The 26,376-nt window shown below is 42.0% G+C and overlaps 2 protein-coding genes across 6 annotated transcripts in view; one reads left to right on the top strand and one right to left on the bottom strand.

Annotated features, from left to right (window-relative positions):
- ZSCAN25 (zinc finger and SCAN domain containing 25) overlaps positions 1 to 26,376 on the top strand; it is a 44,794-nt gene that overhangs the window by 14,011 nt on the left and 4,407 nt on the right. For 3 of the 5 annotated variants that reach the window (XM_059691743.1, XM_059691745.1, XM_059691744.1), the window contains one exon: positions 1,633 to 5,186. The exons of the other annotated variants lie outside the window; for them this stretch is intronic. In XM_059691743.1, coding sequence (XP_059547726.1) covers positions 1,633 to 2,465 — 833 coding nt within the window. In that variant the 3' untranslated portion in view covers positions 2,466 to 5,186. Of the gene's footprint in view, positions 1 to 1,632; positions 5,187 to 26,376 lie in introns of those variants that run through there. 5 annotated transcript variants of the gene reach the window in all.
- LOC132232303 (olfactory receptor 1361-like) lies at positions 9,299 to 10,385 on the bottom strand. Its single transcript, XM_059691785.1, has one exon. It carries the CDS (start codon positions 10,383 to 10,385, stop codon positions 9,393 to 9,395), a length of 993 nt encoding a protein of 330 aa, XP_059547768.1. The 3' UTR covers positions 9,299 to 9,392.

Here is a 26,376-nt window from a genome sequence, read left to right as displayed (position 1 = left end):
TACTAAAGACTGGATGAGATGAGTGGATAAAAAAGCTGTGGTACATTTATACCATGGAATAGTATGCAGCAGTGAAAAAGAAGACTCTCTTACCCTTTGAGACAGCATGGAGGGACCTGGAGAGTATCATGCTAAGTGAAATAAGCCAGTCAGAGAAAGTCAAGTATCATATGATCTCACTCATATGTAGAATCTAAGTAACAAACTGATGAACGGAGTAGATCAAGAGACATGGAAGCATGGAACAGAGTGTAGAATCTTGGATGGAAGCGGGGGTAGCGGTGAGGGGAGGTGGGGGGATGGGGGAGGTAATCAACCAAGGACCTTGTATGCATATATGCATGGCCCTAGACACAGACAATGAGGTGGTAAGGGCCTGGGCGGGTGGGGGTGAGTGGGCTGGAGGGGGTCAATGTGGGAAAATGCGGACATATGAAATACTTTCAACAATAAAGAATTATTTTTAAAAAGCAACTAAATAAATATTAAAAAAAAAAAAAAAAGACTGGGTGATTTAAACAATGGACATTTATTCCTCACAGTTCTGGGGGCTGGGAAGTCCCAAGATCAAGGTGTCAGTAGACACCTTGCTGGCTTCCTGGCTTGCAGACAGCACCCTTCTTGACTGTCCTCTTGGCAGAGAGAGGGAGTGGGGAGGGGAGAAGAGAGATCTGTATATCTTCCTCTTTTTTATAAGGATTAGTCTCATTATGAGGGATCTTGGCCACATGACCTCTGTGTTTGTTCAGAGAAGCTCTGGTTTCTCCCCACTTCTTAATCGCAACATATTGGGCTTAGGGCTTTAATCTGTGAATTTGGGGTGGGGGTCGGGGACACACAGACATTCAGTCCATGACAGGTGGAAAGAAGTAAAGGAAAGTCTGGCTTTAGGGTCAAAGAAAATAAAACATATTGAGGTTGGTGGTCAGTTGAAAAAAAGAAGGAATTAGTTCTAACATAAATTAATCTTTTTTAAAAATTACAGATGCCTCACATTCCCCCTCCCCCCAGCCTTCACCACAGTTGTCTTTGCCCATGGGCCGTGCACATAAGTTCTTTGGCGAATCTCTTCATCTTCTTTTATCGAGTCCCCACCATCCCCCTTCACTCTGACATTTGTCAGTCTGTTCCATGTATCCATGCCTCCGGTTCTGTTTTATTCGTCAGTTTATTTTGTTCATTAAATTCCACACACTAGTGAAATTATATGGTATTTGTCTCTCTCTGATTGGCTTATTTTGTTTAGCATAATAATCTTCAGGTCCATCGTGAGGTCACAAAGGGTGAGAGTTCCTTTTTTACAGCTGAGTAGTAGTCCGTTGTGTAAATGCATCACAGCCTTTTTGTCCACTCTTCTACTGATGGACATTTGTGTTGTTTCCAGATCTTCACTATTGTAAATAACATTTCTGTGAACATAGGGGTGCATAAATCCTTTCTGATTGGTGTTTTGGGATTCTTAGAATATATACCCAGAAGTGGGATTGCTGGGTCAAAAGGCAGTTTCATTTTTAATTTTTTGAGGAAACTCCATACTGTTTTCCACAGTGGCTGCACCATACCATTCTGCATTAACATAAATTTACTTTCATTGCTGTTACAGAATCAGTATGTATCTCCTTTGTCCTATAGGCATTGGGAGCAAGGAAAAAGAGGCCAAAATCCAGCAGGCAGACCTCAAGGGGACGCTTGCTCAGGGGACCTCAGAGAGGTTTGGGGAAGCTGCTCTCCAGAGCCCCGAGCTCGGAAGAACCTGTGAGCAGGAGCCTGGTAATTCTGTGGGAAACATGGCAGGGCCTCCTCCTCCCCAGCATGGCATCCTTCCTGTACCTGATGACCTCAAGACTCACAGCTCCTTCTGGAAGCCTTTTCAGTGCCCTGAGTGTGGAAAAGGCTTCAGTCGGAGCTCAAATCTCGTAAGACACCAGCGAACCCATGAAGAAGAAAAATCCTATGGCTGTGTTGAGTGTGGGAAAGGGTTTACTCTGAGAGAGTACCTCATGAAGCACCAGAGAACCCACCTGGGAAAGAGACCCTATGTGTGCAGTGAGTGCTGGAAAACCTTCAGTCAGAGGCACCACCTTGAGGTCCACCAGCGGAGTCACACGGGGGAGAAGCCCTACAAGTGTGGGGACTGCTGGAAAAGCTTCAGCCGGAGACAGCATCTTCAGGTGCACCGGAGAACTCACACTGGGGAGAAGCCCTACACCTGCGAGTGCGGCAAGAGCTTCAGCAGGAACGCTAACCTGGCCGTGCACCGGCGAGCCCACACCGGGGAGAAGCCATATGGGTGCCAGGTGTGTGGTAAACGGTTCAGTAAAGGGGAGCGGCTGGTCAGACACCAGAGGATTCACACAGGGGAGAAGCCCTACCACTGTCTTGCCTGTGGGAGGAGCTTCAACCAGAGGTCCATTCTCAATCGGCACCAGAAAACTCAGCATCGCCAGGAGATTCCTGTGCAGTAAGGGTGCTCTGTGGAAATGCGTCTTGTGGCTAATACGAAGTGCTGGACAAGGCGGGACCTTCTGGGACCACCAAATGGAGGGAGACTGTTCTGGAGGATGTTATTCACCTTTACTCACTGAAGGGTTTGGAGGGGGTGTTGAGGGTTACGGGGTGCAGAAAGACACCTTGACCCATTTGTTCAAAAGGAAAAGGGCAAGGCCAGGCTCATTTTGAGTTCCCAGAGAGCACAGCCTCTCTTGTCTCTTACCCAAGTAGTGCTAACAGTTTTTCTTACTGTCTTTTGGGGAAACAATATTCTGAGTTTTAGTTCATGTTGAGGTTGTTCTCTTTCAGTGGGATGTTCATATCCACCTCCTGAGCAAGTCTGGTAGTGAAGGCAAAATTTTGTCCATTGTTGGCAGCTTGAACTAATTTTTCTGTGGTGTGTATCCTGCCTGCCAGGGTACGGACTCTTATCTACTTTCTTCCCCCCACTCTCTTTTCCATTTAACAAATATTTATTAAACACCTACGATATGCCTGGCACTGGGAAGACGGTGAATAAGACAGATGAAACCTTTTTCTCCCAGAGCTTTTGATTTAGCACTGGAAACACACACAAAACCATTATCGTGTTCTAAGTCACATTGTGGTGAGTGCTGTGTAAGAAGATATTCTTGTACTCACTCATTCTGCCCTTCCTGCTTGGGTGCTGGATCTTTCCCTCCCTAGTCAGGATCATTCAGGCAGCCTCGTTTATTTTACTATATTTGTAGCTCCCTTTGAAACATTCTACCCTCATCTGTAAACTTTCCCCATTCCATTCCTTGTATTATAACAACTGTCCACACATTTATTAGGAAATTAATATTTTGTTATTGATCACTGAATAAACATGAGAGTATTTTTAAAAGCATTCAGTTCTGTATAAAGATCTAATTAAGTCTGAAAGGTGAACTAGTATTAATACTCTATATTTGATGGCATTTTGCAGTACATAAAATGTTTTTCTCTGTGTTCTCACTTGATTAATTTCACACATATTTATTGAGGCCCAACAGTGTGCCAGAAGCACTTGTGGGTGCTTGACATATATCAGTGAATAAAATCGGAAAATCCCTAACTTCGTGGAGCTTACATTTTAGTGAATGTATTTGATCTTCAGAACCACCCAAGGTGGAATGTATGGATGCTCCCATGAACCCTCTGGACCTGGGATCTGAGCCTATGCCTTGGTCCTGTCAGCTTCTTGCCCTGAAATGCATTTGCCACCTATGTCTTGTTACTGAATAATCTCTGTCCTCAGTGCATCTAGATCCTTGTCATCTGAGGTGCTTCGGGTCTTGAATGCCAACTGGAAGTGATGAGATGGTAGCAATCTGTTTTGCATGAGTGCCAATTTAGGAAAAATAAATATGTAGGCATTTAAAAAATGCATTTCTTTAAAAATGAGAAGATGCAGTATTTGTAACTGTGTTTAAGCTTTTTAAATATTATTTTGCCATCACGAAAGGGTTTTCTTTCTGTTTGAAATTCTGGAGACCGCATAATTCACATGGACTGCACTGCAATGTTGTAATTCTGTGCCTCTGAATGCTGTCTGCTGAGTAAATTAGTCTTTTGACTGTGTACTATAATTACAAGATGTAATTTGTCTCGTGATGCCTCTTAATATTCTTTCACTGGGATTTTTCCCCCCATTTTCCATTGTAAATAAGATAAATGGTGATGACTTCAATACAAGGAATTGCAATACTCAGTCCATTTTTTAAAATATAGATTTTATTGATTTTTTTACAGAGAGGAAGGGAGAGGGATAGAGAGTTAGAAACACTGATGAGAGAAACGTCGATCAGCTGCCTCCTGCACACCCCCTACTGGGGATGTGCCCACAACCAAGGTACATGCCTTTGACCGGAATCGAACCCGGGACCCTTCAGTCTGCAGGCCGATGCTCTATCCACTGAGCCAAAGTGGCTAGGGCACTCAGTTCATTTTGAAACACATTACTTTATCCATTTATTGGTAGATAGTCATGGTGTTTAATTTTGATTGAGCAAATGGCCTTCTGGCCCTCAGCTGTCCACTCCAGGCTACACTAACCAGGATGTCTCTGAGACATCTACAGTCTGAGACTCTGGGCTGCTGCTACTTAGCAACATCAGGGTCCAGATGCAAAATCGGCTTGTTTTTTCCCTGTTTCCCAGACAAACCAGGCAAAGCTTACAGCTACTTGGCAGCCAAACCTGATGGAAGCCTCTGGCTTCTGGTCTATAGACATGTGGGCTGACCTGGCCTAGCGTTTGACTTTCTCTGGGAGGTCCGTATTCCAAAGCTGGGTGAAAGCATGTGGCCTCCACGGACTGGGAGTTGTTCATCAGTGGTCTTCCAGTTTACTTGAATTAAATTGTAGATTCTCTCTGATCATACACTTAGTCAGAGAAGTCTCTGGGTTTTTAGCCAGTTGGGATCTCTTGAGAGAAGCTTGGATAAAGTCAGGCTTTGTTGTCTTCCCATTTGGGCTCCTCTGTCTGTTTAGAGACCAAAGCTTATGGACAATGTCTCAAAAGAGAATTTTCCCCATGGAAATGTAGTAGCCTGATTTTTAAATGTCAAGTATTTTATTTTCTGTATATTTCTATTTAGAGATTTATTATAATAGAAAATTTCAGATGTGTATAAGTGAGTCCTCATGTATTCATCATTCTACTTTAATCAGTATAAACTCATAGCCAATCTTGCTTCATCTCTAATCTCTCCTCATCTTCCTCCCCCACTGAAGTACTTTGAGGCAAATCCTAAATGTTGTTGATAAATATTTTGGTGTGTACCTCTAAAGGGTAAGGACTCTAAAAGAATAATCACAATACTGTTATACCTAAAAAGTTAATAATTCCTTATTTCCAAGTAATGTTTTTTAAAAACCACATACTTTTTTTTTTAGAACCTTTGCGTTAAGATCCAAGATCCATCATTATAATTTGTTGTTTTGTCTTCTAAGTCTAATAATCAGTAGCTCCTATTTTTTTCTTCTTGAAATTCATTCACTGGGACAACTGGGTTCTTTATCCTGTAGTTTCTTACATTCTGAATTTTGTTGTTTGCGTACTCATGGCATTATTTAATATTGTTCTCTGTTCTCTGTATCAAACTAAAAACTTACAGATCTAGGGGTGTAACCAGACTCACATTTCTCATTTTACCAAGAATATATAGATGGTGGACTCAGAGGGTGTTGACATTGATGGAGAGACCACTGAAATAATAGAGGAGAGTGTGGGAAAGAGCACAACCTCTGTGACTGAGAATCAGTCCCAGTCCTGAAACTAGGTTCAACAGAAGACTGGACTGGATTCTAGATAGTTCGGAATCTCTATTCCAGAAAAAAACATGTCCCTTTTGTTTTCTTTTGAATGTTTTATTTTACCATGGCTTCTTAGGGAAATATCTTAAGTCGTAATTCTTTTGTGCTTGATAAAGAAAAGGAATGTCCTGATTTGTTGGAGGAAAAGGAAGGATTTATGCTGCCAAGTCTGTTAGGGTAGCTGAGCTGAACTTTTTGCAGTTGACCCATGTGCAGGTTGAGGAAGAGAACATTCCTATCTATTTACCTCTCAGCAAGCAGCTTCTGGGCCAGGATCAGAGTCAGTCTGAAAGGTGTTTGCCACAAGAGAATTCCTTACCCTATGCCCTTCCTTAGAAGAGCCAGAAAATCTTCTCACAATCCACCAATAAGCAAGCTCAGTTGAAGGTCTTTCATATTTATTTATTGCTGCTCTTTCTCTTAGTCAAATTTTTTTTTTTTTAATCTTGGAACCAAACTATTGTATTATTCACCATTATAGCAAACTAGAGGCCTGGTACATGAATTCGTGCACCGGTGGGGTCCGGCTGGCCTGCCCCGATCAGGGTGTGGCTGGTGGGGGTGGGGGTGAGGGGTGGGAATGCAGGAGGTTGGCTGGCCAGGGGAAGAGGCTGCGGGTGGTTGGCCAGCCGGCCCCACCCCTGATCAGGGTGGGGGGGACTGATCGGGGGAGGGGCCGCAGGTGGTTGGCTGCCTGGCCTCGCCCCCTGGTTGAACTCCCTGTCGAGGGGACAATTTGCATATTAGCCTTTTATTATATAGGATGTATATTAAAGGAAGATCTCCATGTTTACATCAACTTTTCTACACATAATTTTTACATGTTTGAGGTTAGATTTTGTTACTTTCATTGTGGTTTTATGTTAGAGACTCAGGGAAGCATAAATTCTGCCCTGGCAATCATCCCAACTCCTGGGGCTTCCAAGTAGACAATCTAATTAAGGAACAGTAGCAAACTTTGCACCAAAGTACCACTTTGTTAGTATCTGAGTTATACCCACTAACCTCCATCATGGGATCACTGGTAAAAAGTGAGCTGGAAAATAGTGTAGGCCAGGGGTGGGCAAACTTTTTGACTTGAGGGCCACAATGGGTTCTTAAACTGGACCGGAGGGCCGGAACAAAAGCATGGATGGAGTGTTTGTGTGAACTAATATAAATTCAAAGTAAACATCATTACATAAAAGGGTACGGTCTTTTTTTTTTTTTTAGTTTTATTCATTTCAAACGGGCCGGATCCGGCCCGCAGGCCGTAGTTTGCCCACGGCTGGTCTAGGCCTACCTTCTCTCTCTCAGCTCCAGATCTGAATTGAGGACCTGTGTGTGCAGGCATTGTGTGTGTGGTTGATTGGATCCCAAGTGGTGACTCCAGCCAGACACAAATAGAAGAGGACTAACCAGGGGCAGGTTGGAAGGAAGGGAGCTTTTCTGGATGCTGACCTTTCAGGGCACACTGCCCTTCATAAGATATGAGCCAGTGAACTCCCCGGGGTCAGAACAACCAGATGGGTAACTCTTCTTCCTTAGAGGAGGATGGGGAGATATAAAAGTATTGGCTAAGGTAAAATCATGGGGAGAAAGGCCTTAAGTGTTCTTTCTCCAGTGTTTGTCATTAATGTCATTGTCATTTTCATCATAATCTATAGCAGCATACTTTTATTGAGTTACTATTTTAAATCAAGCACTGTGATAGTCTTTTGAGGATGAATTCATTAACATGAACAGGACCTTTTATAAAATTTAAAAAGGACCCATAATCCTGTTTGGAGTGGAGGTGGGGTGAACATGGATCATACAAAGCAAAGTATGAGAAGGGTTGTAATAGGATTTGAATTATATGGAATTCCAGAGGAGAGAAATTCTTTTGGCTAGGAAGACTTGAGGTGGCTTCATGAAGGTATCCTGTTTTATCTGGTCCAACTAGAATTTTGATAGAAATGGGCAAGATGGGCCTGCTGAATAGCATGAGTAGGAGCTGGAAAAGTATGGTGTATTTGGTAGACTGGTAAATTTCAAATGGCTTGAAGTCAAATGGCTAGTAATGGGAGGGGCCAGGACTGGAAGCCAGTAGTTATGACTTTCTGTGTAATGTTCTTTCCAGCTCTACCTCACTTCGTACAACACAGAGTATTTGACAGGAAGCCACATACAACTTCTCCAACCATAAACTCATTTTATGAGGCTTTTCCTCTTTGTCTCCTTCTCCAGGTCAACTTATGGAGAAACATATTCCGAAAGTTTATGAAGGCTTATTCCCTTTATGTTCTTCATGCACAGAGAATCAACTCTAACTCTGGCCTCTTTTTTTTTTTTTAAAATATATTTTATTGATTTTTTTTTTTTTTTACAGAGAGGAAGGGAGAGGGATAGAGAGTTAGAAACATCGATGAGAGAGCAACATCAATCAGCTGCCTCCTGCATACCCCCTATTGGGGATGTGCCCACAACCAAGGTACATGCACTTGACTGGAATCGAATCTGGGACCTTCCAGTTCGCAGGCTGATGCTCTATCCACTGAGCCAAACCGGTCAGGGCTAACTCTAGCCTCTTTTTCCTCATTACCACTATGTGGATGGCAGACCTTTCTTTCCTAAGAGAACACAGAAGTAAGATAGTATGAGGTCTGCTTAGGTGCTCAAATAAAACAGTCACTATAGGCATTGATAATTCAAGTATCTTCAGCCATGGAACTCCATCTAGTAGGGTCCAAGGCCAAGAGTGGGACACCTTTGGGGAGAATGATCAATCTGTGCCCAGAACTAGTTTCAACCCAGAATGTGGGAATGTTGGCTGAAGAAGTGGGGGTTGAGTGGAAGAATTTGGAAATTGGGACTTATAAGGGTTAAGTATTTGAGGAATGTGGGGGTGACGGGGTTTTCAGAAAGCACCCCTTTGGCAAAGGCATCAGCACAGGTCACAGATTTCTGAGTTGATTTTTTCATGTGGAATGGGTGGCCTTTTCAGCCATCTCTAGAAAGTCTCTGGATAAAGCGAATTTGCATCTGTTTATGTGGTTCTGTCTTTAGGGGAGAATTTATCTTCCTCTTGGTAGTCTGGGTTGTCTGTGCAGGGGCCAAGAAATTTTGTTATTGAAAATAATTTTTAAAAAATTTGAGAGAGAAAGAGAGTGATCAATTTTTTTGTTGTTCCAGTTATTTTTTTTATTGATTTTTTTTTTTAAGAGAGGAAAGGAGAGGGAGAGGGAAATAGAAACATGAATGAGAATTCCAGAGGAGAGAAATTCTGCATGTGAGCCTGCAACCTGGGCATGTGCCCTGACTGGAGACTGAACCAGCAACCTTTCGGTGCCTTGGTTGCGCACAACCAACTGAACCATACTAGCCAGGACTTGTTTCAGTTATTGATGCAACCATTGGTTAATCCTTGTATGTGCCCTGACTGAGGATCAAATCTACAACCTTGATGTACTGGGATGACGCTCTAATCAACTGAACTACCTGGCCAGGCCCCAAGAAATTTTGGACTAGCAAATTACTTAGGGAGCCATAGCCATGGTGACAACCCAGGATAATGAAGTCTGTGTTCCTCCTGCCCTCTGTATGTGCAGCCTCTCCCTGGGATTCATTCTCCTCTTCCCAGCATAAAGATCCTGAGGGGGAACTCTGCTGTCCATAGCCCACAGGATAAAGCCTTTACACTGAACAGTTTCCTTAGAGCTCTCTTCATGTCCTTGTTTCTGAGGCAGTAAATGAAGGGGTTCAGCGTGGGAGTGACCACCATATACATTATTGAAGCTAGTGAATCCTTGTCAGCTGAATGGGAAGATGAGGGGTTCAGGTAGACCCCTGTGATAGTCCCATAGAAGAGGATGACTACAGTGAGATGGGAACCACAGGTAGAAAAGGCCTTTTGTTTGCCTCTGGCAGATGGGACCTTGAGCACAGCAGACACAATGTGGACATAGGAGATGAGAATGCCAAGGAAGGGGATGAGGACGATCAAGCCTCCTACCAGCAGAATCATGAGCTGGTTGAGTTGGGTGCTGGAACAGGAGAGCTGGAGCAGGGGAACGAGGTCACAAAAGAAGTAAGGGATGACATTGCTGGCACAGAACTCCAGTCGAGCCATGAGGAGGGTGTGTAGCAGGGAGTGGAAGTTAGCGATGAGCCAGGAGCTCCCCAGCATCAGGGCACAGGTTTGCAGACTCATCATAGTGGAGTAATGCAGAGGGTGGCAGATGGCCACATAGCGGTCATAAGCCATGGCTGTCAGGAGGAAGTTGTCCATGTTGGCAAGCAAAATGCAGAAGTAGATCTGAGTTAGGCAGCCACCATAGGAAATGAACTGAGTCTGCCTCTGGATGTTCACGAGCATCTTGGGGACTGTGGCGGAGACGAAGCAGAAATCCACCAGGGAGAGGTTACTGAGGAAGAAGTACATGGGCGTGTGGAGGTGAGAGTCTGAGCCAATGGCCAGGATGATGAGCAAGTTCCCTGCTGCCCCAATCAGGTACGTGACCAGGAAGAGCCCGAAGATCAGCTCCTGCCTCTCGGGCTGGCTGGAGAGCCCTAGGAGGATGAACTCAGAGGCGCTCGTGTGGTTCCCTTTCTCCATGGTCAACCAGTCCTGCTGGGAGATCCAGACCAGGCACAGGCTTTAACGACAGTGGAAGTGCCCATGCCTCCCTCCCTCCTTCAAATAATCCCTCAACTCACAGCTGGCCACATCTGTGTGTTCATTTGGTACAACCCCCAAAGAAGGCTCTTACACTTTCAAAGGGAAGTCCTATGGCTACAACAGATCCCAAAGTCAGGGTTTTAATAATTTCATCACCAAAATGCTGCTGATCCTAGACCCCACAGAACCCCATCTCCCATCCCTCTAAAGAGGATCCTTGTGACATATAGCCAGATACTCAGTGGTGGTAACAATGAGGGGGTTGCTGACGGTGTTTTAGCCCCTTGAATTTCCATCATACTTTCTTTGATATGAGTAACTAATGTCTCAATATTAAGAAAAAAGATATGGAAATATAGTTTCTTCCTAACCCTGATAAGATTACCACCTGAAGGCCGTTTCTGTACAGAATTTTGGAACCACCGTGGTGCATATGTAGAACCAGAGGGTGTTATTTGTATATAAACTCCTTCCCCTTGAATATTTTGTCTCCCCACCCACAGGGTGCTCTGGGTGCTCTGGCTGCCACTCGTCACTGACTCTGGGTCACCTTGATCCTGGTGATGCTTGGGGATGGAGTAGGTCAGGACAAACCTAGACAGAAGAGCCTGCTGACTGGGACAGTTCAGCCAGCCCTTCTGTCTGGGCTTACCCAGGAAGGGACTCGCCTCTGGAGGGTGAGAGTTGCCCCTGTAGATAACAAAGATAAATCACAGGTATAACATTGCCCAAAGTAACAGCTGGAAGCAGGGCAACATGGGGACCCTGCTAAATTGGAGTTTAAAATAGTTCAGTGCAAGCTCAGATAAAGTTTTGTTAGATATAATATAAATTATTTTTCACTGCTTCACAAGATATAGTGAGAATTTGGGTCCTATAAGAATATAAATCAGAAAGAGGGAGGGGAGAAAGAAAGAATTTGAGTTAGCGTGCCAACTAGTGATGGGGAACCACTGATGGCGGAAAAGCTATGGCAGTGCAGTGATGGCCCATCTGGAAACTGTGCAGGGAGTAATAAGGGGGAAACTGTCTTAGGAGACTGACATTACCCACACTGCGTTTTTGCTGAGGTAGAGCCTGCTTGGAGAAAAGGAACTTACCAGTACACTTGGGGAGGGTATGGGGGGAGATGGAGATTTCGGCTATGCAGCAGGTCCCAATTGAGGTCTTCACCTGTGTTGAGAGCTATTCCTTAGTATGGGAGATAAATGACTCATTTTGAATTAATGCTTTACTGATTTGATTTCTTCCCCCCGCCCCCCTGCTTTTGTAATCCTCACCCAAGGATACCCTTTCATTGAAGAGAGAGAGAGAGAGAGAGAGAGAGAGAGAGAGAGAGAGAGAGAGAGAGAGAGAGAGAGAGAGAGAAACATTGATGTGAGAGAAACAGTGATTGCTTCCTGTACACACACCAATTACGGGGAGATGGGGATCAAATCTGCAACCAGGCATATGTGCTAACCGCGAATTGAACCCACAGCCTTCTTGGTGTATGGGACAATGTCCAACCAACTGAGCCACTCGGATGGGGCAACTTGATTTTTTTTTTTTTTTTTTTAGGGATTCAAGTGTTTGGTGACACAGAGGCAGAAATCTTTGAGTAAAGGACAAATGTAAGATAGAAATGCAGGCGCCTAAGAGGAGGGAAATCTATTTGGTGAAAAGTAAAAATGAAGGGAAACATTTAATATGGTTGAGATCTTTATTTGATCAGTTCTGACTAAAAGAGCTCTTTATTGGGTTATGTGAGAGAAAAGAAAACAATAAAGAACATTTTCCTCACTCCTAAGAAGCTTCTAGTCAAATGTAAAACTTTCACATAGGAAATAGCCCTTAGACTAGGGAGGTGACATTTATTGAGTACCTACTGTATGGCATAATATGGGGCTCGGTAAGTGCATGTATTTAATTTAAGCCTAACAACAACCTGTGTAAGATAGGAATTATTATTATTATTGTATAGATGAAGAAACTAAGACTGGGAGGGTTTAAATAATTTCCCCAAAGACATCAAGATTTGATTCCAGGTCAGTCTGATTTCAAAGCAGTGCTCCTTCAGTTTCACTTTAAGAAGTATGACTGGCTTGACTGGTATGGCTCAGTGGTTGAGCGTCAACCTATGAACCAGGAGGTTACGGTTTGATTCCCGGTCAGGGCATATGCTCAGGTTGGGGGCTCAAGGCAGCCAATCAATGATTCACTCTCATCATTGATATTTTTATCTCTCTCTGTCCCTTCCTCTGAAATCAATAAAAATATTTATACATATAAAAAAATGCTGTTGGGTAAACTTAAACTTGGAGCATCTGGGTAAATGGATCAGGGATTCCTGGAGTGGCCAGTGTTGGGACAGGAGAAAGGGAATGTAGAGTAGGGATGTGGTGGAAGAGGATCACCTATACTGAGGAGAGAGGACTCGTTTGTTTGGCTGCACATAGGTTCTGAGACTGACCAAAGCTTGTGAACGGGAGCCGCAGGATGTATAGTCCAAAAACTCTGACCCTTCATTGATTATATTCCTTTGAAATCAGGGTGACTCCATCTTTCTTTTCCTTGCAATCTTCCCACTTCCCCAGAGATATGGGAGAATAAAATTTTCTTGTTACTATTTCTCACTTGTTAGGAAAATACTTTCCCCAAGTACTCCTATTTCAAGAAAATAAAGCTAAGAGAATCTAACTTAAAACCAAAAAGATTTCCCCCTAACTTCTGGATCATTCCTGGCAGCATGCAAGCAGCTCCCAGTTAAAAAAAAAAAAACTACCCTTCACCCACATTTTCCTCTAGCTGTTAGCTCATTTCTCTACTCCCCCCTTCCATATAAGTCCTCCAAATGTGGTCAGGACTCACTCTCCAGTGCCGGGAGCCGGTCCATCCTTGCTGTTTCAAGGGACCTGGCATATATGGCATACGGTTCTTAATATGTTTGCTCACCTTCTTGGCGCTGTGTTTTAACCAAGGTCACCTCTCTGAGAAAGGTTGAATCCCCAGGTAGGGATTTTCCCCTGAAGTTAGGGAGGGAATAAAACCCCTTAACTAAGTGCCAGGCGGGTAGTTAATCAATTTAACTACAAACAATCATGCTTAAGCTACATAATCTTTACTCCCTGGAATGGAGATAAGAAACGCCCTAACCTTTGTAATAGAGATTGATAGGATTGAATCAACTGGTATAAATACAGATGTAACAAGACAGAGAGACACAGAAGTTAGAAGTCAGAACTCAGAATACAGAACCTACACAGAACCTACAGACAGAAGAACTTCGCTGGAGAGAACATGGCAAAAGATCCTGGACTGAGCCTGACTACAGAAATATGGCAAGAGAACCTGACTAGAACCTGGTGACCGAACCTGGCTGGAGATCTCAGACAGAACCTGGCTGGAGATCCTGGCTAGAGATCCTGGCTAGGCTGCTGATCAACTGTACGCTGTCTCCGTGTCATTCCTTCTTCGCCGACTCCGTCCACGCCTTTGGGGACCCCTGGACCTGCTGGGGTTGGACCCCGGCACTCCAGTTCCCCTCTTTCCATTCTCTCCTGAAGTTCCCTTGTCAAGGCTGCCATTGCTACCTCTGAGGTTAGTTCTCAGGCTCCATTTTACCGAAACCAACGAGCCAGAGTTGGCATAGTTTGGCACTTGACCCATCTTCAGATACTTCCTTCACTTGGTTTTGAAGCACAGTTTTGTTTTGGCATCTCTCCTACCTTACTGGTTACTTGCTCTTTTTGTCTTTTGCTCATTCTCATTCTTCTGATCTCTAGCTGTTGAGATGCCCCATTGACTTCTTGATTTACACTCATTCCTTAAGTAGTCTCATTACTCCCAAAGCTTTAAATACCATCCAAATTTCTATCTCCAGTTTGGGATTTTCCCCTTGAACCTCACACTTATTTATGCCTAAGTGCCTACTCTCCTTATCCACGTGGATGTCTAACAGGCATCTCAAACTTGTCCAAAACTGTCTCCCTGGTCTTCCAGTCCTCAAACCTGCTGCTTCCTTAGTCATCCCCATCTTATTCTAATTGCTCAAGCCAAAACCTTGGCACTATCCTTAACTCCTCTTTTTAAAAAACTGTCCTCATCCAGTATATTGGCAAATCTTGTCATCTCTACCTATGAAATATATCCAAAATGGGACCACTTTCTCTGTGTTGTCTGCTACATTCATGGTCCCCAAATCATTATTTACTTCCAGATTAGTGCAGTAGTCTCTTAAATGGGATCCCTGTTTATATCCTTGTCCTACCTCCAACAGTTTCTACCCAGCAACCAGAGTGAACATTAAGAAATATGTCAGACCATGTCAATTCTCTGTTCAAAATCCTCTAATGGCTTCTCATCTCAGTCAGAACAAAACTCAAAGACCTTGCCAAATTTTATGGGGCAATGGATGACTCACACCTCTGCCCTCTCCCTGATTTCACTCCTGTTGCCCCTCACTTTCTGTATGTTGACCACAATGGCCTCCTCACTGTTTCTGGACACATCAAGCATGTTCCTACCTCTGAGCCTTTTAACTTGTTACCCACCTGCTTGGAATTCTCTTCCTTCACTTCATTCTGATTTCTGCTCAAATATCGTCTCTGTTAAGGGTTTTCCCCTACCACCTATCTAAAATAGTACTCCTATCTCTGTCCCTCCCTTTATTTTTATTCTAGTCATTTATTAATGTCTGTCTGTCTGTCTGTCTATCTATCTATCTATCTATCTATCTATCTATCTATCTATCTATCTATTTATCTATCTACCTATCTATCTATCTTCTGTTTCTCTAGAACATAAGCTCATTAGAACAGGAACTTTATTTTTATGTATTACTCTATTCCCAGTTTCTAGAACTATGCCTGGACTAAAAACTCGTATAGTTTTTATACTATTGTTGTTGAATGAATGGATAACTGTCCTTAATTGTCCCCTTAGTGACCTATGTCTTTGAGATTGGGAGAAACCTTTGGGGATATTTTATATATTTGTAAGTAGCCAAAGGTGCGAAAAGAATTAAAAAATGTAAATATAATACGAAAAAATATAAAATAGTTTCTAAAAGCGCATTTGACACCAATGAAGAAAATTTTCTGACTTTTCAAGAACCAATAATTAACTTAGTAATAAATTTAAAAACAAAGAAAATTATAACAATAATCTGTAAAATGGATAGAGTAATAATATCTGCTTAGCAGGGTTATTGTGAGGACTAAATGAGAAAATACCCATAATGTGCATATAACAGTGCATTGCATATAGTAAGCACCCAGTTAAAATGCCTATTATTATTATTACTATCATTTTTTAAAATTCATTTTTAGAGGCAAATATGATTTTAAATCCAAACTAAACAAAGACAATGAAAGGAACATTTTAGACCAATTTCATTTTAGACACAGGTGCAAATGCCCCAAATAAAATATCTGCAAATGAAAAAACCAACATATTAAAAGAATTAGCTATTAAACTCAAAGAACTCTATTAACTTAGTTTATCACAAACAAAATATCAACATAATGTAATTAGATTCAGATAAAGCATCCAGATAAATTTATCATCACTTTATAGATTAAAACTCTGAAAACATTAGGCGTGTTTTTCTTAATATGATAAACTATGTATTTAAAAACAAGCATCAACAGCATGTTTATTGAAGACAAACTTTTTTCCTAAAAAGAAGAACAAGATATGGGTGTTCTCTGTTATCATTCCTTATTTAATATTTCATTAGAAATGCTGTTAATGGCTACCTGAAAAGAAAAAAGAAATAAAAACATAGCTGTTATGCAAAGTGTCTTATAACTAAGCTATTAAAATAAGTGAAGTCATCACTAAGAATAAGTTAGCTGGGCAAAGTTGCAGGCTATCATATCACATAAAAATCAGTAAATTGCTTACTGGCATATAAAAAATAAATAACCACCCCTCAAAAAAGGAATTGAAAAGGGTGGTTTCATTGCCCTTATGATAAAATTGAATATTTGGATTTTAATTAAACTTGGAAAACATAAATATTTGTTCAAAGAAGTATAATGTATAAATAAAGGAATTGTAAGATATAGATTCTAATAGAAAGATTTAAATATACTCAGATGATCATGCTTTCCAATAAGGGTATAGATATGTTATTATTAGGAATAAATTAATAAGTATACACTCTATACCAGTCAGTATACTAAGTATTTAAATATTAGCTTTTAAATTCTACCCCAATCTCAAGAGGTAGGAAGTATTATCTAATTTACAGAGCTTTACAGGGATTAAGTAAATGTATATAATTGTAGGAATTTTACATTGAGGACCTTGGAGCAGGAAACAAATCAGATGGAAAAAGAAGATAATTTATTCAAAGACATTTGTTGAAACATTGTTCCTAAATTTAAAAAGGATTTAAAACAACCAAAGGTTCAAAATAATAGGAGAATATCTTTGCAACTATGATGTTTCAATGCAGTAGAATACTATACAGATGTTAAAATTAAAAGAATGGGTTAATTTATGGATATTTGTCCATGACACAGACTTGAAAGCAGAACATAAGATAACATGCACATACAGACGACATCTATGCCAGAACGTTTGTACATTCACCAAGTAAAATGTTAATTTGGAAGGTAATGGGAACAGTTGGAGGTTTAATTTTGTTCTTTTTTTTTTCTCTCCTGCTAAATTGCTTACATTCAACATGATGTAAAAATTAGGCCACTGTAGGGAGTCAACTGCTGTTTTTCTGAGCCTGTTTTCGTGCCAGCAAACATATTCAGATTTCTCTGCCAAAGATAAGCATTAGATAAGGTTGGAATTGCTGGCAAGGCCTCTATGGTCAGGAAGGAGGGCAGGGGCTGAGAGGAGTTGTCCAGGAATCTAATCCTGTGTGATTTTAGTAAGTCTGTACTCTGCTTTCTTGTCTGTAAAGTGAAGGGTTTGGATCACTGCATGATTTCCAAGTCCCCTACTGGTCTGTGTTTCTGCTTATCTTTGAGACGTGGGGGAGGAGGAGATGTCTTTAAGCTTAAATATTTTGGGGCGTTGAGAGAGGAGTGTCTCCTCCTGTACCTACATTGGCACTGACCTGTCCAGTTGGTTTGACTTCTGCCAATCCTGCCCAAGGAAACTACCTCCTGAGTTGCTTCTTCTGGCTAAGGAAGGGCAGACGGCTCACAAGCCGCCTACAGCCAGAGACAAAACCCTGGGCCCAATAGAAAGCAAGATGAGGAGCAAGCCTGTGGGTGGAAGACAGGGTAAGCAAGGAGGCTAAGAGAACAGGGCTCCATTCCCCAATTGTTGGGTCAAGAAGAGGTGTGTGGGCCTCACACTTAGTTTATTTGCAGGGCTATCCTGGGCCTCTAGGGAGCAATACCTAAAGGGCATTGTTAAAAATAAATGTGCAGTAATTGCCTTGGGTCTGGTTGGGCCCAATTCTCCTGAGCTCCAGACACATTATCTCCTTAGGGTTTTTCTACTGGAAAGTTATTGCTTTCAGTGGTTTAATTTGTTACTTTTGTCTACAGGGAAAATCTTAATATTTTCTTACTTTTAATTTGCATTCCAGGGAATTTATCTTGTTTCTTCAATCAGATCAGAACTTCAGTGTTCATGTTGATGGCCATTTAAAAACATTGTAATAAAATGCACATAACACCAAATTTACCATCTTAACCATTTTGAAATATACAGTTCAGTAGTGTCAAGTACATTCGTTTTATATATATATTGATTTCAGAGAAGAAGGGAGAGGAAGAGAGAGATAGAAACATCAATGATGAGAAGGAATCATTGATCGGCTGCCTCCTGCACACCCCTACTGGGGATCAAGCCCACAACCTGGGCATGTTCCCTGACCAGGAATTGAACCAGTGACCTCCTTGTTCATAGGTCAATGCTCAACCACTGAGCCACACTGGCTAGGCTCAAATACATTCATTCTAATCTCCAGAACACTTTTCATCTTCTGAATCTGAAACCCTATACCTATTAAATAATTCCTCATTCCTCACTCCTCCAGCCCCTGACAACTACCATTCTATTCTCTGTCTCTATGAATCTGACTACTCTAGATACCTTAGATAAGCAGGATTATATGGTATTTGTCTTTTGTGACTGGATTATGTTATTTAGTATAATGTTCTCCATCAGTGTTGCAGCATGTGCCAGGATTTCCTTCCTTTTTAAGGATGAATAATATCCCATTGTATAGATATCATAAATTTTGTTTATTTATTCATCTGTTGATGGACATTTTGGTTGCTCCCACCTTTTGTCTACTGTGAATAATTCTGCTATGAACATGGGTGTACAATATCTGTTCAAGTCCCTGCTTTCAAGTCCTTTAAGTATAAACCCAGAAGTGAAATTTCTGGGTCATTTGGTGGTTCTATTTTTAATTTTTGAGAACCCACTATACTGTTTTCTATAGCAGATGTACCATTTTGCATTCTCATCTACAGTGCACAGGGTTCTAATTTATTCACGTCCTCACCAAGTCTTACCATTTTCTGTTTTTTCTTATTGAAGTTTATTAGGCACAAAGAAGTAAATCTGCAGAGGGAACATCAATAAATATAAAATGCATGTAAAACTTTGGGAGAGTCACAGACTACAGTGTCAGAGAGAATATATGAGGATGGTAGGGGCATTATGACTTGGATCCCTCTACATATAAATTTATAGTCAAGGAGCTAAACCTTTGTCCTACTAGAGGAAACTCAGTGCACCAGCACAAATTCAAAGGCCATAAATTCAGTGGTAGGTCTCCAGTAATGAAGTGATGCCAGATTCCTCCCTAAAAGTGATTTTTTTGTTTCTGCTCATTTCTTCCCTCTGTAAATAATTTCATTTTTTATTTCTATCACAGTGGTTCAGAAAATGAATGTATGAATACCTCATCAGGACAGGCAGTTCACTCTGAAGGTAGAATTGCCTGTTTAGGGCCTTTTTAGTCATGATAAGTAAAATCTTGTAATACTTGATAAACTGGGAGGGAGGTGGAGTAGATATTCTATCTCTCTCTCTATCGATCTATCTATCTGAATATGTATATCACACTAATGGATGTGATGGTAGTTTTGATTTGCCTTTCCCTAATGATTAGTTCTGTTGAGCATTTTTACATGTGCCTGTTGGCCATTTGTATATTTTTGGAGAAATGTCTATTTAAGTCGTTTGCCAGTTAACATTCATTATTGTATTAGTTTCAGGGGTACAGCATAGTGATTAGACTTTATAAACTTATGAAGTAATACTCCTGATAAGTCTAATACTCCTCTGGCACCATGCATAGTTGCTGGGAACCAAGATCAATAGTAATTGATATAAATGCGAGAAGTCCAGTCAGAAGGCTGAATGGGGCTTTTCGGTTTTCACAGGGATGAATATCTGCATTTTATTACCTACTGCTGACTCAATGGCCTAAAGCAAACTCCCCCAACCTAATAATCTTACTGTTTATCAAACATCACCTTTGATATGTCTGTTTGCATTCCTAAAAGGCAATTGTGTATTATAGTAAATAAAAGCAGATGGGAATGGAGACTTAGTGGAACTTGGTCCCTTGTACCAAGATCACAACTGGCTCCCCCATAATTTCCAAATTTATATTTCTTGTCCTGTGTATTAATTTGCGCGTTAGCTCTTCTTCAAGTCGTTGAACCCGAGGCCACGTGGGCCGTGGCTTCACATTTGGTTCCCTTGAACTGGGACTTGGAGAAAAAGAATTCACCAGAGCGGAAAAAGAAATCACCAGATTGGTAGTGCAAGATTAACTGCGTGCAAAACTCATGTTAGCTGCAGAAGCCCGCGGATCTGTAAGTGCTCGAGTAATTTCTTTTGTTTCAGCCAGATCATAATGGGGCAGAATTTGTTGAAAGGGGAGAGACTTTCTTGTAGACTTTTGGCTTGCATGCTCAAGGATAAGGGAATTGCAGTGTCAGAAGATCTTCTTTTACAGTTTCTACAAATTATTATAGAATATAATCCATGGTTTTCTGACGAGGGTACATTGGATGTTGTATGTTGGGAAAGAACAGGTCAAAACTTGAAAGAAGCTCAGCAGCAAGGGAAAAGCTTGCCTCCAAATTGTTTCTCCTTGTGGAAAACGGTATTGCATTTGCTAGAGCCTTTAAGAGAAGAAAGACCTCCTCACTTTGCACCCTCCGCTCCTAAAGAGAAGCATAAAGATAAATTGGAGGAGTGGCCTTCATGTCCTGATTCTGAAACATTTAAATCGCCACTAATAGGATCACCTATGCAAAGAGCTATCCGAGAAGGATTAAAGGACATGACAATGGAGGATAGACTTGCTTTTCCTATTATACAGGTAGCTAACCCACAATTCCCAAATCCTATATAATAAAGAGGTAATATGCAAGTTAACCCTCACGCCCTCACAGGATGGCTACCTATGACCAGGCCAGCAGGGTAGTTAGTGAGGGATGACCAAACGACTGAACAAGCAGGCTGCATGGGGTGACCAGGCTGGCGGGGGAGGGGGGAAGTTAGGGGTGACCAGGCCGGTAGAGGGGGGCAGTAAGAGACGACCAGGCTGGTGGGGGGGGACAGTTAGGGGCAATTGGGTCAGCAGGGGGGATGCAGTTGGGGGTGACCAGGCCGGCAGGGGGGGCATTTGGGGGCGATTAGGCTGGCAGGGGGGCAGTGAGGGGTGACTAGGCCAGTGGGGGGGCATTTAGGGTTGACTGAGCTGGCGGGGCGGGTACAGTTGGGGTGACCAGGCTGGCAGGTGGGGGCAGTTAGGGGCGATCAGGCTGGCAGAGGGGTGTAGTTGGGGGTGACCAGGCTGTCAGGGGGGGGCAGTAACTGGTGACCAGGCTGGTGGGGGAGGGGGGGCAGTTAGGAGCTACCAGGCTGGCAGGAAGGGGGCAGTTGGAGGTGACCTAGCTGGCAGTGGGCGGCAGTTAGGAGCTACCAGGCTGGCAGGGAGGGGGCAGTTGTAGGTGACCTAGATTGCAGTGGGTGGCAGTTAGGGGCAACCAGGCCGGCACACAGAGGCAGTGAGGGGCGATCAGACCAGCAATGGGGGGGGGGGCAGTTAGGGGCAACCAGGCAGGCAGGTGAGTGATTAGGAGCCAGTAGTCCAGGATTGTGAGGGGGATGTCTGACTGCTGGTTTAGGCCCGATCCCTGGGGATCGGGCCTAAACCAGCAGTTGGACATCCCGCAAGGGGTCCCGGATTGGAGATGGTACAGGCTGGGCTAAGGGGACCCCCTCCCCCCCGCACGAATTTTGTGCACCGGGCCTCTAGTCAAATAATAAGGCAGCAAGAAAGATTTGACTTTAAAATGATAAAGGCCTTGCGTGATAGTGTAATACAAAATGGCCTTAATGCTCTATTTACTGGAGAAATTATAACTAACATTTCTGATGCATTCCTAGCTCCTTATGATTGGTATTCTCTAGCCTGTGCAACTCTGGGTAAAGGAGATTATTTGCTATGGAAGGGAGAATTTTTAGAGAAATGTCAAGAATAAGCTTCTTCAAATCTCAGACAGAATGTTCCCATAACCTTTGAGATGCTTGCAGGACAGGGGCAATTTAGTGATGTGCAAAATCAGCTCCAATACGTCCAACAGGCGTATGAGCAAATTAGACTTTGTGGAAGAAAAGCTTGGTTGATTTTACCAGCAAAAGGGGAACCTGAGGGAGCCTTTAGTACAGTGATGGCGAACCTATGACACGCGTGTTAGGGGTGACACACAAACTCATTTTTTTGGTTGATTTTTCTTTGTTAAATGGCATTTAAATATATAAAATAAATATCAAAAATATAAATCTTTGTTTTACTATGGTTGCAAATATCAAAAAATTTCTATATGTGACACGGCACCAGAGTTAAGTTAGGGTTTTTCAAAATGCTGACACGCCGAGCTCAAAAGGTTCGCCATCACTGCTTTAGTAAGTGCATGCAGGGGCCCACTGAATCATTCTCTGATTTTGTAGCTTGCCTCACTTGAGCAGTGAGACGGCAGATTCAACATGAGACAGCAGGAGACATTTTGACTCAGCAATTAGCTTATGAAAATGCCAATGCTGATTGTAAGAAATGTCTAACACTTCTAAGAAAAAATAGCACCATTACAGAAATGATTCAAGCATGTCAGAATGTGGGGCCAGGCATTTTTCAGGCAAGCTTATTAGCTGCTGCAATTACAACGAGAAACAAATCACGTTTCAACTGTGGACAGCAAGGGCATTTTAAAAAGGAATGTAAGCAACCAAAAAGGACACAAAGTGGTGCTCTAGGAGAAGGCGTGAGCATTCCGCCTCCCAATTCAGATAATGCAGGTCTGTGTCCCAGATGTCAAAAAGGAAATCACTGGGCCAACCAATGTAGATCTAAATTTCATAGAAATGGCCAGCCATTAAATCAAGACATCGGAAATGGCCAGCCGCAGGGAAATGGCCGGAGGGGCTTCCCCCAGCCTCATTATTAAATAAGGGGAAGTTCCACCCTGCCAGGACCACAGTAGATTCCGTTCAACTCACTCCAGGAAGTGCTGGCTTAGATCTCAATAGTATAATAACAATCACCCTGATCCCCGATATGGCTAGACAAGTCGTTCCTACAGCAATTTGGGGACCTGTGCCACCAGGGTTGTCAGGTTTAGTCTTAGGAAAGAGTGAAAATACTCTGAAAGGATTGACTGTTTTTCCTGGAGTCATAGATTCAGACTATGAGGGAGAAATCAAGGTAATATTAGAATGCAAACATATTATGCTAATTACTCCAGGTCAAAGAATTGCTCAGCTCCTGCTTTTACCTTATATTCAGCAAGGTGAAGTTATAAATAGGAAGAGAGGAACACAAGGATTTGGAAGCTCAGATATATATTGGATACAGGAAATTAGCAAGACCCATCCTATAAGAATAGAGGGAAAACTGTTTAAAGGTTTAGTGGACACTGGAGCAGATGTTAGTGTTATCAGTCAAGAATTCTGGCCTCCAGGTTGGTCCATGGTAGAAGCTATCGGCTCTGTTACGGGAGTTGGAGTCCCTGATAACACGCAACGCAGCGCTGCAGTGTTAAAGTGGCAAGATGAGGAAGAACAAACAGGATGGTTTCAGCCCTAGTCTCCGGAATTGCAGTCAATTTATGGAGCTGAGACATTTTAGAAGGTTTATAAGCTTGTATTATTACTGGCAAGGGACAACAGTTAATAACTCAGATGGAATATCAAGCTGGTCAAGGTTTAGACAGTGATGGCGAACCTTTTGAGCTTGGCGTGCCAGCATTTTGAAAAACGCTAACTTAACTCTGGTGCCGTGTCACATATAGAAATTTTTTGATATTTGCAACCATAGTAAAACAAAGATTTATATTTTTGATATTTATTTTATATATTTAAATGCCATTTAACAAAGAAAAATCAACCAAAAAAATGAGTTTGCGTGTCACCTCTGACACGCATGTCATAGGTTTGCCATCACTGGTTTAGGAAAAGATAATCAGGGGATTAAAGAACCCATTCAGGCCAAAGGACACATAGGAAAACAAGGATTAGAATATCAGACTTTTTAGGAGTGGTCACTGCTCAATCTCCTCATCCCCATGCTGAGCCTATGCAATGGAAAGATAATAGACCTATATGGGTGAATCAGTGGCCATTAACCAAGGAGAAATTAAGTCATATTCATGAATTAATATAGGAACAAGTAGAAGCTGGTTATATAGGACCTTCCAATAGTCCTTGGAATACTCCTATATTTACAATTCCTAAGAAGGCAATAGGAAAATAGCGATTGTTACATGATCTTAGAGCCATTAACGCTACTATGCATACCATGGGAGTTTTGCAGCCTGGACTCCCAGCACCTTCACAAATCCCTCTAGAGTGGTCTCTTATAATAGTAGATCTTAAGGATTGTTTCTTCACCATTCCCTTGGCACCACAAGATAAACAAAGATTTGCCTTTTCAGTGCCATCTATTAATAATATAGAGCCTATGAAAAGATATCAATGGAAAGCTTTGCCTCAAGGAATGGCCAATAGCCCTATAGCCCTACTTTATGTCAAAAATACGTAGCTTAAGCTATTCAGCCTTTAAGGGACAAATATTTCCAGTGTGATATTGTCCATTACATGGATGACTTGCCCCTAGCAAGTTCACGGGAAGAACAGACTTTAGCAATGTTTTCTCAGTTAGAAAAGGAACTTCCTAAATGGGGCTTAAAAATTGCTCCAGAAAAAGTACAGAAAGAAATGCTTTTCAAATATCTAGGAACCATAATTGAAAACCAATGTATTAGGCCTCAAAAGGTGGAAATACAAAAAGATTGCCTTAAAACCTTAAATGACTTTCAAAAATTATTAGGGAACATTAATTGGTTAAGACTTTATCTAAAAGTCTCTACAGGAGAGATGACAAATTTATTTAATATACTTAGAGGTGACTCTAATCTTTCCTCACCCAGCGTACTGACAGATGAAGCTAGAAAGGAGTTACGAAGAATTGAGCAGGCAATCTCCTTAGTCCAAGTGGCACGGGTACTGCCTGAATTGCCTTTATTGGGACAGATTAATCCTACTGCAAATAGTCCCACTGGAGTCATCTTCCAAAATAAAAACTCTCTTGCTATTATTTTTTTAAAATATATTTTATTGATTTTTTACAGAGAGGAAGGGAGAGGGATAGAGAGTTAGAAACATCGATGAGAGAGAAACATAGATCAGCCGCCCCCTGCACACTCCCCACTGGGGATGTGCCCGCAACCAAGGTACATGCCCTTGACCGGAATCGAACCTGGGACCCTTGAGTCCGCAGGCCGACGCTCTATCCGCTGAGCCAAACTGGTCAGGGCTCTCTTGCTATTATTGAATGGGTCCACCTAGGACAGTGGTTGGCAAACCGCGGTTCACGAGCCACATGAGGCTCTTTGGCCCCTTGAGTGTGGCTCTTCCACCAAAAACCATGTGCGGGTGCACACGTACAGTGCGATTGAAACTTCGTGGCCCATGTGCAGAAGTCGGTTTTTGGCCTGGGCGAGTCTATTTTGAAGAAGTGGCGTTAGAAGAAGTGGGGGGTGTCGGTCGGTCTGGCAACAGGAGACGTGGCGCAGGCGTACCCTAATTAACTTAAAAACAATGTACCTACCTGTATAGTTTAAGTTTAAAAAATTTGGCTCTCAAAAGAAATTTCAATCATTGTACTGTTGATATTTAGCTCTGTTGACTAATGAGTTTGCTGACCACTGACCTAGGACATCAATCCTCTAAAACTGTAGTTACATATATAGAACTTATAGCTCAGTTGATATTTCAACTTAGCGCTGCTGACAGAGGAGAAAAACCCAAATGCATTTATCTTCCCCTCACTGGGAAGCAATTAGAAATGTTATTTCAGACTGATTTAAATGGGCAAATTGGACTGAGTGGATATTCAGGGGAACTTAGTTGTCACCTATTAAAAGACAAATTATTACAATTTCTATATTATACCCCTATTATTATACCAAAAAATACTAGGCAGGAACCTATTCCTGGAGCATTAATTGTTTTTACTGATGGATTGTCTAACGGCAAAGCTGCTTATCATACAATGAATTTAGACCGAGTCATCCAAACTAGTCATACTTCTGTACAAAGAATTGAATTAGAAGCTATTAAGGCTACATTACAGGATTTTTAAGAGCCTCTTAATATATCTTTGACTCTTCTTACACTGCAGGTTTAGTAAATAGAATTGAAACTGCTCATTTAAAATGGCTCAGTGACCAAAGTTCATTTTTCCTATTTAAACACGTTCAACAGATTGTACAACACAGACAATATCCTTTTTATATCACTCACATCAGGGCTCACAGTTTATTACCCGGCCCATTAACTAAAGGAAATGCACATGCTGATCAATTGGTTGCTTTATTAAAACAGGCCTCAGAGTCTCATCAGCTTTTACATCAGCCTGCCAAAATGTTGTCTAGACCAGTGG

The sequence above is a fragment of the Myotis daubentonii genome, chromosome 4 (assembly GCF_963259705.1).
Source record: "Myotis daubentonii chromosome 4, mMyoDau2.1, whole genome shotgun sequence".
Classification (NCBI taxonomy): domain Eukaryota; kingdom Metazoa; phylum Chordata; class Mammalia; order Chiroptera; family Vespertilionidae; genus Myotis; species Myotis daubentonii.
This window is presented reverse-complemented; position numbering and strand designations above follow the sequence as displayed.